At 41.4% G+C, this 16,801-nt stretch overlaps 1 protein-coding gene across 7 annotated transcripts in view; it reads right to left on the bottom strand.

Annotated features, from left to right (window-relative positions):
• LRBA (LPS responsive beige-like anchor protein) overlaps positions 1-16,227 on the bottom strand; it is a 753,999-nt gene extending 737,772 nt beyond the window's left edge. For 3 of the 7 annotated variants that reach the window (XM_061384012.1, XM_061384019.1, XM_061384016.1), the window contains exons 1-2: positions 15,316-15,424; positions 14,289-14,726 (exon numbers count right to left, since the gene is read on the bottom strand). In XM_061384012.1, the coding sequence (XP_061239996.1) occupies positions 14,289-14,507 (219 nt within the window). In that variant the 5' untranslated portion in view covers positions 14,508-14,726; positions 15,316-15,424. Of the gene's footprint in view, positions 1-14,288; positions 14,727-15,058; positions 15,142-15,315; positions 15,425-16,115 lie in introns of those variants that run through there. The other 4 variants (XM_061384017.1, XM_061384018.1, XM_061384015.1 and 1 more) reach the window with 3 other exon arrangements.
• Between the last annotated feature and the right edge of the window lie 574 nt (positions 16,228-16,801).

The following is a 16,801-nucleotide window of genomic DNA, read 5'->3' as shown; positions in this document are numbered from 1 at the left end:
ATCATAAGTTTAGTCAAAATAGCAATAAGTCTAGTCAAAATAGCAATATGTAAAAATGTTTCACATTAAAATCTTATTCAAGTTGATTCTTTGATATCTTACTTGAAAATTTAAACTCCAGTTAAATTCACACTCTAATCTGTAAAAAATAAATAAATAAATAAATAACCTGCCCTATAAATTTGGTAACTTTATTCAGTAAACATACCAGGGAAGCAAATCAACTTCCAGTAAAGATTATTTGAATACTGCTGCTGCTGCTGCTAAGTCGCTTCAGTCATGTCTGACTCTGCGCAACCCCATAGAAGGCAGCCCACCAGGCTCCCCCGTCCCTGGGTAGAGGACCATTAATACATCTTCACAACAGGAAAGACAATAATTGGTATTCTGTCCTGTAACCGATTAATAGGGCTTTCTAGGTGGCACAGTGGTTAAAAAAAAAAAAAACCCTGGCCAACACAGGAGACTCCAGAAGTGGGATTCAATCCCTCAGTTGGGAAGATCCCCTGTAGTAGGAAATGGCAACCTACTCCAGTATTTGCCTGAAAAATTCCATGGAGAGAGAAGCCTGACAGGCTTCAGTCCATGGAGTCACAGAGAGTCAGATACAACAGAGCACATGGAGCGCACACACACATAACTGATTAACAAGCATCATCCTTGCACAGACGGGCACAATAAAGGACAGAAATGGTATGGACCTAAAAGAAGCACAGATATTAAGAAGAGGTGGCAAGAATACACAGAACAACTATAGAAAAAGGATCTGCTGACCCAGATAACCACGATGGTGTGATCACTCACCTAGAGCCAGACATCCTGGAATACAAAGTTAAGTGGGCCTCAGGAAGCATCATTACAACAGGAAGTTGATTTGCTTCCCTGGTATATTTACTGAATAAAGTTACCAAATTTATAGGGCAGGTTATTTATTTATTTATTTTTTACAGATTAGAGTGTGAATTTAACTGGAGTTTAAATTTTCAAGTAAGATATCAAAGAATCAACTTGAATAAGATTTTAATGTGAACAAAGCTAGTGGAGGTGATGGAATTCCAGTTGAGCTATTTCAAATCCTCAAAATGATGCTGTGAAAGTGCTGCACTCAATATGCCAGCTAATTTGGAAAACTCAGCAGTGGCTACAGGGCTGGAAAAGGTCAGTTTTCATTTTAATCCCAAAGAAAGGCAATACCAAAGAACGCTCAAACACTGCACAATTGCACTCATCTCACACGCTAGTAAAGTAATGCTCAAAATTCTCCAAGCCAGGCTTCAACAGTACGTGAACCGAGATCTTCCAGATGTTCAAGCTGGTTTTAGAAAAGGCAGAGGAACCAGAGATCAAATTGCCAACATCCGTTGGATCATGGAAAAAGCAAGAGAGTTCCAGAAAAACATCTACTTCTGCTTTATTGACTATGCCAAAGCCTTTGACTGTGTGGATCACAATAAACTGGGGGAAATTCTTAAAGAGACAGGAATACCAGACCACCTGACCTGCCTCCTGAGAAATGTGTATGCAGGTCAGGAAGCAACAGTCAGAACTGGATATGGAACAACAGACTGGTTCCAAATAGGAAAAGGAGTATGTCAAGTCTGTATATTGTCACCCTGCTTATTTAACTTATATGCAGAGTACATCATGCAAAATGCCAGGCTGGATGAAGCACAAGCTGGAATCAGGATTGCTCGCAAAACTATTAATAACCTCAGATACACAGATGACACCATCCTTATGGCAGAAAGTGAAGAAGGACTAAAGAGCCTCTTGATGAAGGTGAAAGAGGAGAGTGAAAAAGTTGGCTTAAAACTCAACATTCATGGAGAAGGCAATGGCACCCCACTCCAGTACTCTTGCCTGGAAAATCCCATGGATGGAGGAGCCTGGTAGGCTGCAGTCCATGGGGTCGATAGAGTCAGACACGACTGAACGACTTCACTTTCACTTTTCACTTTCATGCATTGGAGAAGGAAATGGCAACCCACTCCAGTGTTCTTGCCTGGAGAATGCCAGGGACGGGGGAGCCTGGTGGGCTGCCGTCTATGGGGTCACACAGAGTTGGACATGACTGAAGTGACTTAGCAGCAGCAGTTACCCTCTCCACTGGGTCTGTGGTGATGCCCTCTGCTTCCCCCACCCCTTCAAGAGCAGGCTGGGTGGGAGTAGATCCAAGGAGAGTTCCTCCCCCCGGAAAAGGCTCACTGTGAGTGTGTGTATGTCTGTCAGGGTGTGTGTGTGTGTGTGTGTGTGTGTGTGTGCGCGCGTGTGCATTGTGGGGGGAGAAGACAGCTGTTAGAGCCAACTGTGGGCAAGGCCAACCAGTCTCACCCTGGAGTGATTTCTCCTCTGGAGTCCACCACTAACCCCTGTGTTCAGTACAATACCCTCCAGCGTATTTGGCTGTTTAATTAAAATTGAATAAAACTTAAAATCCCAGGTGTTAGATTAAAAAAAAAAAAAAAACTAAACATTCAGAAAACTAAGATCATGGCATCCAGTCCCATCACTTCATGGCAAACAGATGGGGAAGCAATGGAAACAGTGACAGACTTTATTTTGGGGGGCTTCAAAATCACTGCAGATCATGACTGCAGCCATGAAATTAAAAGATGCTTGCTCCATGGAAGAAAAGCTATGACCAACCTAGACAGCATATTAAAAAACAGACACATAACTTTGCCAACAAAGGTCTGTCTAGTCAAAGCTATGGTTTTTCCAGTAGTCATGTATAGATATGAGAGTTAGACTATAAAGAAAGCTGAGCACCGAAGAATTGATGCTTTTGAACTGTGGCGTTGGAAAAGACTCTTGAGAGTCCCTTGCACAGCAAGGAGATCCAACCAGTCCATTCTAAAGGAAATCAGTCCTGAATATTCATTGGAAGGACTGATGCTGAAGCTGAAACTCCAATACTTTGGCCACCTGGTGCAAAGAACTGACTCACTGGAAAAGACCCTGATGCTGGGAAAGATAGAAGGCAGGAGGAGAAGGGGATGACAGAGGATGAGATGGCTGGATGGCATCACCGACTCGAAGGACATGAGTTTGAGTAAACTCCAGGAGTTGGTGATGGACAGGGAAGCCTGGCGTGCTGCAGTCCATGGGGTCTCAAAGCGTCAGACACGACTGAGCAACTGAACTGAACTTATTACGTGCTCAGTGTGGTCAGTATGTAAGACAAAAAAGATGATTAAAAAACGTCACTTTTTTATAGATCAGTATTCAAGGTCATTTCAATTTGCAGGCTTACCTAGCTACATATGGACTGTGAGAGTAAGACTCCAGTATTTTGCATCGTTGTTGTTTACTCACTAAGTCGTGTCCTGCTCTTTTGTGACACCGTGGACTGTAGCCCACTAGTCTCCTCTATCCGTGGGATTTCCCAGGCAAGAATACTGCACTGGGTTGCCGTTTCCTTCTCCAGGAGATCTTTCTAACCCTGGGATCAAACCCGCATCTCCTACACCTCCTGTATTGCAGGGGGATTCTTTACTGCTAAGCCACCATGAAGGCGCCTAACTATGAAGTCACTCAGTCGTGTCTGATTCCATGGACTGTAGCCCACCAGGCTCCTCCGTTCATGGGATTTTTCTAGGCAAGTGTACTAGAGTGGGTTGCCATTTCCTTCTCCAGGGGATCTTCCCGAACCAGGGATCAAACCCAGGTCTCCCACACTGTGAGAAGATTCTTTCCATCTGAGCCACCAGGGAAGCAAACTCTGTCATTAATTCCATTCAATTTTAATATCACATTCCTTAAAAACTCCCCTTTCCTAATACACATTTTAGATTTAAAGGGGAAAAACAAACAAACCCTAAATGCCACAAGCTAAATCTTGACTATGTTAGGCATGTTTTAAACAATCTGATTAAACAGATACTATTCAATTACTTGATTGAAAGATGCCTATTGGAAGATGAAAGTCACTATTTCACATTTAAGGTTCTTTGCAGCTATACACTATATACGGTTACTGTTTAGAGCTCAGGTTGTAGATTCCCTGAGTTTGAATCTCAGCAATATTACTTGCCCAGTGATGTAAGCAAGCTACTTATCCTCTGTTTCATCATTTATAAAGTGAGTATTACAACAGCACAGTCCAATCTGCTATAACTTATATCTTTGCCTTGAATCACCTCCTACAGGATCATTAAACAGTAGAACATGCAGCTATAGTGTGGAAGTGATGTTGGTTCATATGTAATTTCTTCCAAAAGAAAGAGAAATCCTTTCTAATACAATAAAAATCTTAAGAAAACATGAAAATTTACAGAACTACTTTCCTCTAATGCAAATAGTGCTTGGTTTAATGATTACAAGAACTACAGTTGACCCTTGAACAATTCGAGGATTGGGGGGGCCAACCCTCCATGCAGCTCAAAATTCACATATAACGTGAAGTCAGCCCTTCCTATATGAGGTTCCTCTACATCCTTGGATCAACCAGCATGGATCGTGAAGTACTATAGTACTTACTATTGAAAAAAGCCCACATGTAAGTGGATCCACACAGTTCAAACCCATGCTGTACCAACACTTTTCCCACAGTATTAAGTATCTGAACATCTGTAAGTACAGATGAAGATTTGCAAAGACATTCCCCCCTGATGAGTTTCAGTAATGATAAAAAACGATATCTATTAATTTCACAATTTTATTATCTAAGAAAACAGGTTGATGATAATGTTAATAATAACTTTCTAATATCTTTATATAATTTTCTTTAATAGTTAATATTTTCTCCATTTTAGATACCAGAGAGCCTCACTGGTGCCTACTCTGTTTCTAGAAAAGATATGATACCCCATTTGAAATTGATTAATTATCATATTACTATCAGGACTGACTTAAGTTTCATGTACTAACATCAAATCCACACTTTCAAAAAAAATGTGCTGCGTAAAAAGTTTTACGTATGTATGTGTGTATTTATAAGCTCTAAGATATAATGATTATTTTTATTCAAGATATTAAAGCCCAAATATGATAAAGACTGGATTCAATTAGGTACTATATATAGAACTTGAGATAATATATTTATATTACTTTATGAGAAAAATATTTTCATTAGAAACAACAAAGCTAAATACTTCATCAGAAGCCATAGCTTTAAAAGATTTAGTGTAGTTTATAAATAAAAGTACTACACTAAAGTCATTATTCATGAACAAAGATCTTATTAGGCAAGGAGAAAATCTTTCTCAGTTCTCAAGCAATAGATTTATCTCTAACAAAACGCAGTTAATTGAGACCTCAGTTCTTCATCTTTCTGTAAGAATCTATAGAGAAAATGCAGCCCCTTTCCTCTAAAACTAATTTTTATAGAACACAAATTACTTAGTCTGGGCAAGAGAAGTCTAAGAAGTAAATGCGAAAACCCAGGTGTTAATAGAGACAACAAAACTCAGAGCAAGAACACGAGATAGTCACATAACGTGGTGTCTAATCTCTTAACCAAAGTAAGAATCTACTCTGTAATATCCCCAATATGCAATCTTCTAAAACCTCCAACAAGAAATTCTGTACTTCACAAAGCACATCTCAATCACAAATTATTCTGGGACAAATCCAATTAGATCTTTTGAAGAATCAAAACAGATTTACACACATCAAAAAAAAGGTTTAAAATCTAAAACTCAAAGCATTTTATGAAATTAGTCAATTAAAAAGAATCTGTGTACTCTCAGCAGTGTTTTTCTTTGTACCATTTCCTTTTGTTTTTTATTTCATATCTTTTCCCAATAGCTTTTAAGCCAAAGACTCACTGGAAATTTACTCAGAGGTAGGTGTCTGACTACACATTCTGTTAGGTGAGATCTAATGAAATAATACTAGAGTAAAAGGAAAAAACTACTTTAAGAGCAAGTTATAATAGACTATTTTGAAAATAATGAAATTCTTCTTCTTAGGGGTAAAATAGATACTGAGGTAACTCAAAATTATATAATGAAAAATGCAAGCTTCTTGACAAGTATCATCATAAGAAATAGTCAGAAAATAATAAAAGAAATCAATCCTAAAGGAAATCAGTCCTGAATATTCACTGGCAGGACTGATGCTGAAGCTGAAGCTTCAATACTATGGCCACCTGATGCGAAGGGCTGACTTACTGGAAAAGACCCTGATGCTGGGAAAGAGGGCAGGAGAAGAAGGGGATGACAGAGGATAAGATGGTTGGATGGCATCACCGATTCAATGGACGTGAGTTTGATCAAACTCAGGGAAATTGTGAGGGACAGGGAAGTCTGGCGTGCTGCAATCCGTGGGGTCACAAAGAGTCGGACACGACTGAGCGACTGAACAACAACAACAAAAGAAATATACATTAAGGTTTTACCTGTTGCAGAAAAGAATAATAGAGACTAGACTTCCTAATGATTGCAACTTATTTAATAATGAGATTAAGACACTTCCATTTAACACACACTTTCAAAGTACCAAGAAACACTGTGAGAAGTTCTGGAGGTACAAAGATAAGCAATTTATTCTATATCTAAAATAAGTCCTATAAAACAAAATGTATTCTGGACATTCTTCTTCAAACATAAAAAAGCATTATAAATATTTTAATGAAGCTATATATAAAAAGAGGTAATATAATATAAAAATTAAATGTATTTGATTAGTTCAGCTAAATCAGTATGTGAAACAAAAAGCTTACTCAGTTTCCCTTTCTATGAAACAAAAAAACACTCTGACTTTTTCAGTTCCCAAATGATTTCCCAGTTCAAACTGGACCTATTCAAAACAGAAACAAGACTGTATATCTGCAGGGACCTAAGTTATAAATTTTATCATTTCTAAAAATCCATGTTATTAAAATGCGCTGCTGCTGCTAAGTCACTTCAGTCGTGTCTGACTCTGTGTGACCCCATAGATGGCAGCCCACCAGGCTTCCCCATCCCTGGGATTCTCCAGGCAAGAACACTGGAGTGGGTTGCCATTTCCTTCTCCAATGCATGAAAGTGAAAAGTGAAACTGAAGTCATTCAGTCGTGCCAGACTCCTAGCGACCCCATGGACGGCAGCCTACCAGGCTCCTCCTTCCATGGGATTTTCCAGGCAAGAGTACTGGAGTGGGGTGCCATTGCCTTCTCCAATTAAAATGCACAAATGCACCCATCTCTCTCTTAATTTTTAACATTAATAGACAAGCTAAAAATATCTACTCGTGAGCTACATAATGTTCATATACTTTAAACTATTTATTCCTCTGCTGGAAATTTCAATGCACAAAGACACCTAAAGGAGCATTTTAATAGCAGCACCAAAATATATATATATATTCAAAAATAATTCATCTCCTCATATACAAAACATTGATGAAAGAAATGACCTAAATAAATCAAAATACATTCCTTTTTTTTTTTTTTTAACAGAAATTGATTGAGTTCATCCTACAACTTATATGGAAATACAAAGGGCCCAGAACAGCCAACAATCTCAGAAAAGAAAAACAAAAAGGACATACAGCCCTATTTTTGAAAACTTACTACAAGCTATAGTAATCAAGATGGTTTGGTACTAATGTAAAAACTGACCTTTAGAAAATGGAAAAAAATTAAGAGTTCAGATAAATCTTTACAGTTATGATCAACTGATTTTTGACAAAGATGCCAAGGCAATTTAATGGGAAAGGATCAACATTTTGATTCCACTTGTTCGACTTAGTATGAATAGAATGCAAGATTTCTAACTTTAAAAAATAGATATGCAACAAGCAACAAAGGTTTACCATCCAGCACAGGGAACTAGTCAGTATCGTGTAAAAACCTACAATGGAAATAATTTCAAAAATATATGTGCATATGTATAACTGAATCACACACAAAATAAAAGAATTCTACTTTTTGAAAATTAGTAATGTTTATCTTTCAGCCAGTTTTTCTAAATGTCCTATGGACATCTAATAAGAATGCATGAAAAAAAAATAAAAAAAAGAATGCATGAGATAGAAAATTTTAACTGTATCTGTGTAGGATATAAGATTAATATAAATTATTAAAAAAAAAAAACAAACAAGAACAGCCTTTTCACCAAATGGCAGTGAGACAAAAAAATGAATTTAGACCCTTATCTTACATTTCTTTCACATCATACAAAAATTAACTCAAAATAGATCATAGGGCTAATATAAGAGCTAAAACTATAAAATGTCGTGAACACAGGATGTAAATATTCTAAAATTAGATTGTGGTAATGCTTGTACGACTCTGGAAACCTACTAAAAATCACTGAACTATATAACTTTAAACAAGTGAATTGTATGGTATGTAAATTATACTTCAATAAAGATGTTTAAAATCAAGTCACCTCTAAAAAAAAAAAAAAAAAATCAAGTCACCTCTAAAGAAACTGCCTGCCAATGCAGGAGATGTAAAAGACACAGGTCCAATCCCTGGTTGGGAAGATCTCCTGGAGAAGGTCATGGCAACCCACTCCAGTATTCTTGCCTGAAGAATCCCACAGACAAAGGGGCCTGGTGGGCTGCAGTACACAGGGTCACAAAGAGTCAGACACAACGGAAGCAACTTAGCATGCACGCAATCACACACACCTCTACAAGCAGCGATGACAAAACTGTAAGGTAAGGGTGGATATGATGATTAACTATCCAAAATTACAAACACTGTACTTGTGCCACACACTATTTTAAGTGTTTTATAAGGGTTTCCCTGGCAGCTCAGTCAGAAAAGAAATCTACCTGCAGTGCAGGAGATTCAGGTTCAATCCCTGGGTCGGAAAGCTCCCCTGGAGAAGGAAATGGCAAACCACTCCACTCTCCTTGCCTGGAAAATCCCATGGGCAGAGGAGCCTGGGGGGCTGCAGTTCATGGGGTCACAAACAGTCGAGCACAACTGAGAGAGTATTTACTCATTTAACTCTTGCTATAATATAGCTTCCCCATTGCAGAGCTGGGGAACAAGGCACAAAGGTTAAAACAACTTGCTCAAGAGCACGACAGGGGGTTAAGATAGCATTTTTTTTTTCTCTTTACACAAATATCATTAATATTACTATTCAGTTGCTCGGTCATGTACCATTCTTTGATACCCCATGGACTTCAGCCCGCCTGGCTTCTCTGTGCATGGAATTCTCCAGGCAAGAATACTGCAGTGGGTAGCCATTCCCTTCTCCGTGGGATCTTCCCAACCCAGGGAGCAAAACTGAGTCTCCTGCATTATAACCAGATTCTTTAGGTCTGAGCCACCAGGGAAACCCTGTTCTATTATTATGCATTTGTAAAGGAGAGTAACAGACATTGCTGCTGCTGCTAAGTCGCTTCAGCCGTGTCCGACTCTGTGCGACCCCATAGACGGCAGCCCAACAGGATTCCCAGTCCCCGGGATTCTCCAGGCAAGAACACTGGAGTGGGTTGCCATTTCCTTCTCCAAAACGGACATTACGCGTTGCCTATCCAGAATCCATTCACACTTTGAATGTTTTACCCAGATCTTTATTTGTGTATCCATCCCTCCCCAAACAGCCCAAATACTTTAGAGGAAACTGACTGGATCCTTAGGTAAAGCAGTTGGCCATGGTTTGCTTAAGCCAATCAGCACATTCCAAAGGCCACTGGCACTGCTTCAGTGGTCCAATCAGGACTCTTGTTCGGAATGTTAGGACAGGTGCTCCCTCCCAAGTGACCTGAACAAGAATACATACGGCCCCAAGGACCACCGGCAACCATTCTACCAGCATGAGGGAACAGCAACAGATTAAACCTGACATCACAGAAAGGGCAAGGGCAACAGAAAGAAACTGGTCTTTACTAACGCATATATATGGAATTTAGAAAGATGGTAACAATAACCCTGTGTATGAGACAGCAAAAGAGACACTGATGTATAGATCAGTCTTATGGACTCTGTGGGAGAGGGAGAGGGTGAGGGTAGGGAGATTTGGGAGAATAGCAGTGAAACATGTATAATGTCATGTATGAAACGAGTGGCCAGTCCAGGTTCAAGGCACGATGCTGGATGCTTGGGGCTGGTGCACTGGGATGACCCAGGGGGAGGGTGTGGGGAGGGAGGAGGGTTCAGGTTGGGGAACACAGGTATACCTGTGGCGGATTCATTTCGATATTTGGCAAAACTAATACAATATTGTAAAGTTTAAAAATAAAATAAAATTTAAAAAATTTTAAAAAAGAAAGAAACTGGTCTTTAATATTACTGTTACTATATAACTTCCCCTACTTTTAGACTCCAGATAAATGAGCCTATAAATCCTTTTTATTGTACTTAAACCAGTTTGAGTCTTCTATTACAACATGAAGTACAAACTAATATGGAGGAGAAGCCCATTAACCATGTTTCTATTAGAATAGATTACTCTTAACCTTTAAATTATGTCAGGTTTTAAGTATTAAGAAGGAAATAATTCTAGATATGCACATCAAAATAGAAACACAATGCGTTAGAACCTTTCTAATAAAGGTTCAGATAAAAGCTTGAAAAGAAACTGCCTGCCATTTCATGTGTCCCACAAAGTATTTTTTAATATTTTAATTTGATATTTTAAATGTTTTTAATCTAGATCTCCAGTTCTTGAAAAATCAAAAGGTTCATACATCACTGGGCTCATGTTACTTCAGGACAACAACCAGCTAAAATGGAACAGTAGCTGCCCCACAAGTATACTCTTCGCACAGAGTCAATACAAATGAAGCCTCTGTAGGATCTGCCCAGCTACTGTATGTATCAAGAGTTTGCAGCATTAATATTTTGCAGAACCTGTATCAAATGCCACATAATGAGTAATAAAGAACTATATTCCACCTTCTAAGCTTTACTTTTTTTTTTTTTTTGGCCACACTCACCACACAGTTTCCAGGACCTTAGTTCCCTAACCAGTGATTGAACCCAAGTCATGGCAAGAAAGTGCAAGTCCTAACCACTGAACTGCCTAGGAAATCCTGAAGCTTTAACATCTAAATATAATGGTACAGTTAATTGTAAAGAAAAAAAAAATTCATGAAAATGTGTACTTGTCACCAGCCCATGGAAAACATCATTCTTGAATTAAATAGCACTGACTACCTATAAACACTTGGTGGAAGCCTTAAATTCAGCTGCAAGTTCCAGGAAAATGCCAAAACTTTAATTATTCTGGGTCCAAAAGTTTGACAAATTACTTTAGCATACAGATGGAGACAATATAAAATGTTTTTAAATTGTGACAAGAAAAATGTAAAACCACAAGTCTGAAACACTTCAATACACAGGTGTGCTGCTGCTGCTGCTAAGTCGCTTCAGTCGTGTCCGACTCTGTGCAACCCCATAGACGGCAGCCCACCAGGCTCCCCCGTCCCTGGGATTCTCCAGGCAAGAACACTGGAGTGGGTTGCCATTTCCTTCTCCAGTGAATGAAAATGAAAAGTGAAAGTGAAGTCGCTCAGTTGTGTTCAACTCTTCGAGACCCCCTGGACTGCAGCCCACCAGGCTCTTTCGTCCGTGGGATTTCCCAGGCAAGAGTACTGGAGTGGGTTGCCATTGCCTTCTCCATTAAAGTAACTAACATGTAATTAATTAGAAAGAATGGGTAGAATATAACCTATTTTTAATAAAATGTCTGAAAAATAGGAAAAAGTCACAAAAGCTATATAAGCTTACTAACAAAAACTCCAGTGAAGGAATGATAAAGGAGACGCTTGCATAAGGATTCAGTGATACTGGCAACATGCTGATTCTTTAAGTTAAATGGAAGTTAAATGGGGCTGATATTGTTATAATATCTTATTACTTATACATTTTAGACATTCTTTTGTCTGTATGTTATTTTTCACAATTAAGAAATTTTTAATCCAACATACTGTGTAAAAAAAAAAAAAAAAAAGCTAATCATCAACCTTCTACATCTACATTCTGATTGAAAAAACTGAACCTGAAATTTTCTTTTTTACTTTTTAGGTCTTTTCTAAGCAGTTTTTTGAAAGCTATTTGAATAAGAAGAAGAAATGAAATGTGAACAAAGTTTCACTATTCACCTTTAGCACGACCAATGATTTTTCTGTCCTTAGCTTGGGGAAAGCAATGCCTATGCTATAAATATCTGTTCAGGAAAGCAAACAACTCTACATCAACTCAAGAAACAGGTGTATTCCTAGAAGGGTCGTCATTCTAAGAATCACCAATCTGCTTCACCTGCCAGGCTCTCAGTTTCCTCATCTATAAAATAAGCTCCATGTGTTAAAGACTTGATGAGCAAAGGATTTAAAAACACTTGTAAAGCACCTGGCCCATTGCCTAGCTGGTGCTAAACTGCACTAACTTTTTTTTTAATCACACCTATTATTAGTTAATACAACTTCCTTCTTCGAGTAGAATTGAGACAAAGGCTGATAACTATCAATTAGAAAATATTAAGTGCAGCAATCCTAACAACACTGAAACGGACTAGCTTACGAGATTCCTAACATTTTCAGTTTCCAAGATTTTAAAAGACTGGCCAAGACCCCTGATACCTGGGTAGGAGCATGAGAAGTCTTGTAAGGAAGAACAGAAGAAAACAACTAATCTAATCCTCTCAGCAGCTTTCTCTGCTGTACACGAGAAGAGAATGCTGGTGAAGAGGAGGTGTAATTGACCAGATTTTCCCCTCTCCTTTTACTCAGACACCTGTTGCCCCACAGACAGCTATCAAAGACTTAACCAATCACCTTAAAATCCATACCCAGGTCTAGAACTCTAGGCAGCAAATAAACTATCACTACAGAATTTGGATTTTCCTTAATGGTAAAATGCAAGTTACTCATGTTTGGTCATCCACCTCCACAGAGGACATTCAAACAGAGGAGTTGGAATCCTCCTCTGCCGGAGGAATGTGGTGTTACACACACAATTAATGATGGACTATGTCACTACCACAGATTTTTCTTTAACATCCAAGAAACATGAGGTTTAGAAAAAGAAAAATCGAGAAGCAAAGTTTTCAAGTCTATCTTGAGATAAAGGAATACATCAATTTGCCATTTATCTTCCTCAGATTCACAAACTGTGAAAGTCCACATACACGCAAGATTCCCAAAATGTTTTTAACTACTGAAACTGGATAACAGACACCAGACCTTATTACACTGTTCTATTTTGTGTACATCTCAATATCTCCACAATATACCTACTTTAAAGTGTGTATGTCTTTGCATATAAACTCCCAATACAACAAACTGCTAGAGAAATACTCTATTGTTCAAAATTTTCATATTCCATAGGTAAGTGAATTTCATCTAGCTACTTTCTCATTCTAGTAATTGTACCACAGGTAACCAGTCTATTAGTAAAGGTCTAGTGAAGGAAATAATTAACTGCCCTGAATAAAACAAGCCTAACCTTGAAAAAACAGAAGCAAAGGGGAAAGGGGCTAAACAGTTATTCAACTACTGCACATTCATACTTCTTCCCTTCTATTATCTTGTAACACAGGTGAGTAGGTGGAAGAATGGGAAATATCAAAGCCAAATTTATTGTACATTGACAGGCAACAGCTTGAAATAAAGAAATCTAAAAAGTCCCCATTAGAAATGAAAACTATTTCTGTGACTACAGGAAAAGGGAAGTATGGCATATCCACGTTTTAAAAATAACATTCGTAGCTCATAGTATAACCAGCAATTTCCAATGTCCAAATATGCTTTGCTGATAGAACATGAATTCACAAGAGAAATAAAAACCATACTACTTCTGCTGCAATCCTCTTTTTAAACTGCCATTCAATTTTCAAAAGATGTAACCCTAAATTTCATTCCAAAATTTGACTTTTGTTCCTTACGTCTAAAAATAAAACTAATCGAAATTAAATATAAATGCTAACTTTGCAGCAAATTAATCTTTCATCAGCCCTGTGAACAAGAATTTTCTGTTCAAAATTTATGGCAAAACATAACTTACTCACAAAGGAGTAGGTAGAACTACCCTTTACATTATTTCTCAACTCCAAAAAAAGGGCACAAGAACTTATTTAAAATGTCAAAGAGAAATGCACACTTAGATATATATCACAATGGGAGAAAAAAAAATTATAGAATAAAACTTCTCCATAGGAGTCCTCCATATAATACTTCCATGGTAACAATTATTTTCTTAGGACCAAAGGATCTGCTCACTTTCACAAAACCTGGAGGGTGTAAGTTTACATAATTCCCCTTAAGCTGAAAAATATCACAAAGTGATTAACTTAGGTCAGCAGAATTTTGTTTCTATCACCAGCCGGAGTGAAGCACATGGCTTCAGGTCTTGTTCTTCAACCCACTGAGAAGATACGCTGGTAAAATAGAGATCTACTTACCAGGTTAAAGATAGTTTCTACAATATCCCTATTGGATACTTCTCCAACTTCAACCAAGCCCGTCAGCACGGCAAATTTCATTCTGATACCCCTGATGGGGAGTCCTGGTGTCAGGGACAAGGCACCCCCTTCGGCAGGGGCTTCTTCTCCTTTCCCTCCACCTCCCCCGTCATCACCTGTTGGTGGCGGGGATGGGACATTATTGTCTTCACTGGCCATGGCGAGTTCAAGGGAAAGGACAACTCAGAGTCACGCCGGGACCCAGTCGCCGCGCTAGTAATAAGCACACGGACGCCACGCAAAACGGAAAGGGTCACTCTTCCCAGCTGTGGAGAAACCCCAAGAGCAGTTGGTGTGGAAAGTCCTTGGCGTCGCCCTGCTGATTCTGGAGAATGTTTGTCCAATCTCTCTCCCGGAGGCTGACAATAACGCCAAACCCTATTGGAAGATCAGATCAATGTTAAAGGGGCTCGGTTTTGTTGTAGGGTTTTCGGGGAGCGAGGGGAGTAGTTGCTGTCCGTCAAGTCAGTTCCTACGAGCACCCCGCTTCCAGCCACCCGCTTCCCCGCGGCTCGAGGCGCGGGGTTCCGAGCGCAGGCGGGAGCCGGAGGCCCCGTACCAGGTTCCCTCCTCCCCCACACCCGCGCAGGTTCCAGGCGCAGGGCAACCTCTCCTCACAGGTGCACGGAAGAACTGTCGCCGGGAAAAGGGGGGGCTGGAGGAAAGCAGGGGTCCCAAAGCTACCCTCGAGGTGGGAAGTTCCCCCTCACCCAGACACTCGGGGCTCGTCCTCGCCCCCCGCCCGGCAGCCGCGAGACGGAGGTGGCGGCGGAGATCCAGGGCAGGAAAGGGCGGGGGAAGGGGGCGGTGATGACTCTCAACGCTCGGCCCAGGGGGAGGAGTGGAGCACCTCGCGGGCACCTGAGGTTCGTCGGGGAGAGGCGGGAAGGTGTGTAGTGGCCAGGAGGGAGGGGGAGGCCCGGCGGCTACGGCGAGGACAGGAGGGAGGAGAGAGAGGTCAGCGCACCTGGTCGCAGCCTCCAAGTTTCCCTAGTCCGCTCCCCGGGAGTCCGAGGCTGCACAGAACTCCATGGCTTCCTGGCCCGCCCCACCCCTGCGCTCAGCCTTTGCAAAAACAGCCGCTGCCGGCGCTACGGGCGCGGCTGCGGAGGCCGCCGCGGGCGGTGAGGATGCTACTGCCACAGCTCGCCCCGCCACCGCTAGCGCGGCCGTCTCTGAGCCCGCTGAAGCTGCTCCCCGCCGCCATGACAGCGCCGAGGGCGGCCGGGCGCGGCGTGCGCGTGCGCGAGCGCGCGGGGCGGTGGGGCGGGCGCGACGGCGGAGGCGACCGCGCGGCGGGGTGGGGAAACGAGGGCGGCCCCCGGGGGCCCGCGGAGCGGGGGCGGGCGCGGGCTGGCTCCAGGACCGCCTGTGCGGACTGGCGGCCGCGCCACGCAGGTAGCTCCAGGTGTCTCCTTAGCCCGGCCAGAAAAGACCTTTCTTTTCAGGAGCCCACTCTTCCCCCTCCTTCCACTCCCCGATCTGGGAAGGTGCTTTGGCGAGTGCCCAGGCGGCGATTCCTGGCTCCTTCTGTTGTTAAGTTACCGTAGGATCTCCGGGCGCGGAGGGAACACTACCCTCGTTGCCAAGGTGTCTTCTTGGACTCGAAGAAGGACACCTGAGGGACCGCTACGAGCCAGAGAGGTGGCAGCGCTGGAGCCAGCAAAGCTGCTGTCCTTGTCTACGGGGAGCACAGAGTCCCCACCTCTGACAGCTTTCAGCTGCTGCCCGCCCGCCGCGCTCCGCAAAGACTCGGGAAGAGCTTACCACTGGGATGCCCTGACAGCTGCCACCTTCCCCTCGGAAGGGAGTGTAGGGCGGGAAGATCATTTGCACGAGGAACGGGGAAGATTCCTTGCAGCTGCCGCCCCACCGAACCTCTCCCACATTCTAAGGAAGGGAGGGTTCCTGAGACAGCTGCTCTAAACAGTGTGGAGGCGGGTTCATTCTGCCTGTAGATCTCTGAAGAGTGTTTTCTTCTCGGGATTTTCCAATGTGAAAGTTAGTTTCGCCTCATTCTCAGATTAGTTTAAGAGATCAAGTATATTAGGATTAGAAACAACTCGGATCATCATCTGTGTCCTTCCCCCCTGCTCCCCATCAACAGTGAAGTGTTCTTCCTGGCGCATTAGTGAAAAACAAACACACATTAGGGAAGAAAGTGGCTTTTCACCCTTACGGTACTTACTATTAGAAGCCTTAAGGCCTTAAATATATATGTAATGTTTAAAACACTAGCAGTCAAAAGTGAAACAAAAGTGATGTCAAAGTTAGGAAGTACTACAGAGGAATCAGGAGAAAAATTATATTGGTTTTAGAGAGGAAATAGTTTCCTACAGAAAGGGTTATTTGAGATGGGCTTGAAAAATGAACTTGACTTCAACTATCATGGAAATTTAGAAAGGAGGGGAGCAACATGAGAAAAGACCAGAAGCACAGGAGTGTCTTTAGAA

Source organism: Bos javanicus, chromosome 17, assembly GCF_032452875.1.
Source record: "Bos javanicus breed banteng chromosome 17, ARS-OSU_banteng_1.0, whole genome shotgun sequence".
Lineage (NCBI taxonomy): Eukaryota > Metazoa > Chordata > Mammalia > Artiodactyla > Bovidae > Bos > Bos javanicus.
The sequence above is the reverse complement of the archived record's forward strand: the minus strand, read 5'-3'. Positions and strand labels throughout refer to the sequence as shown.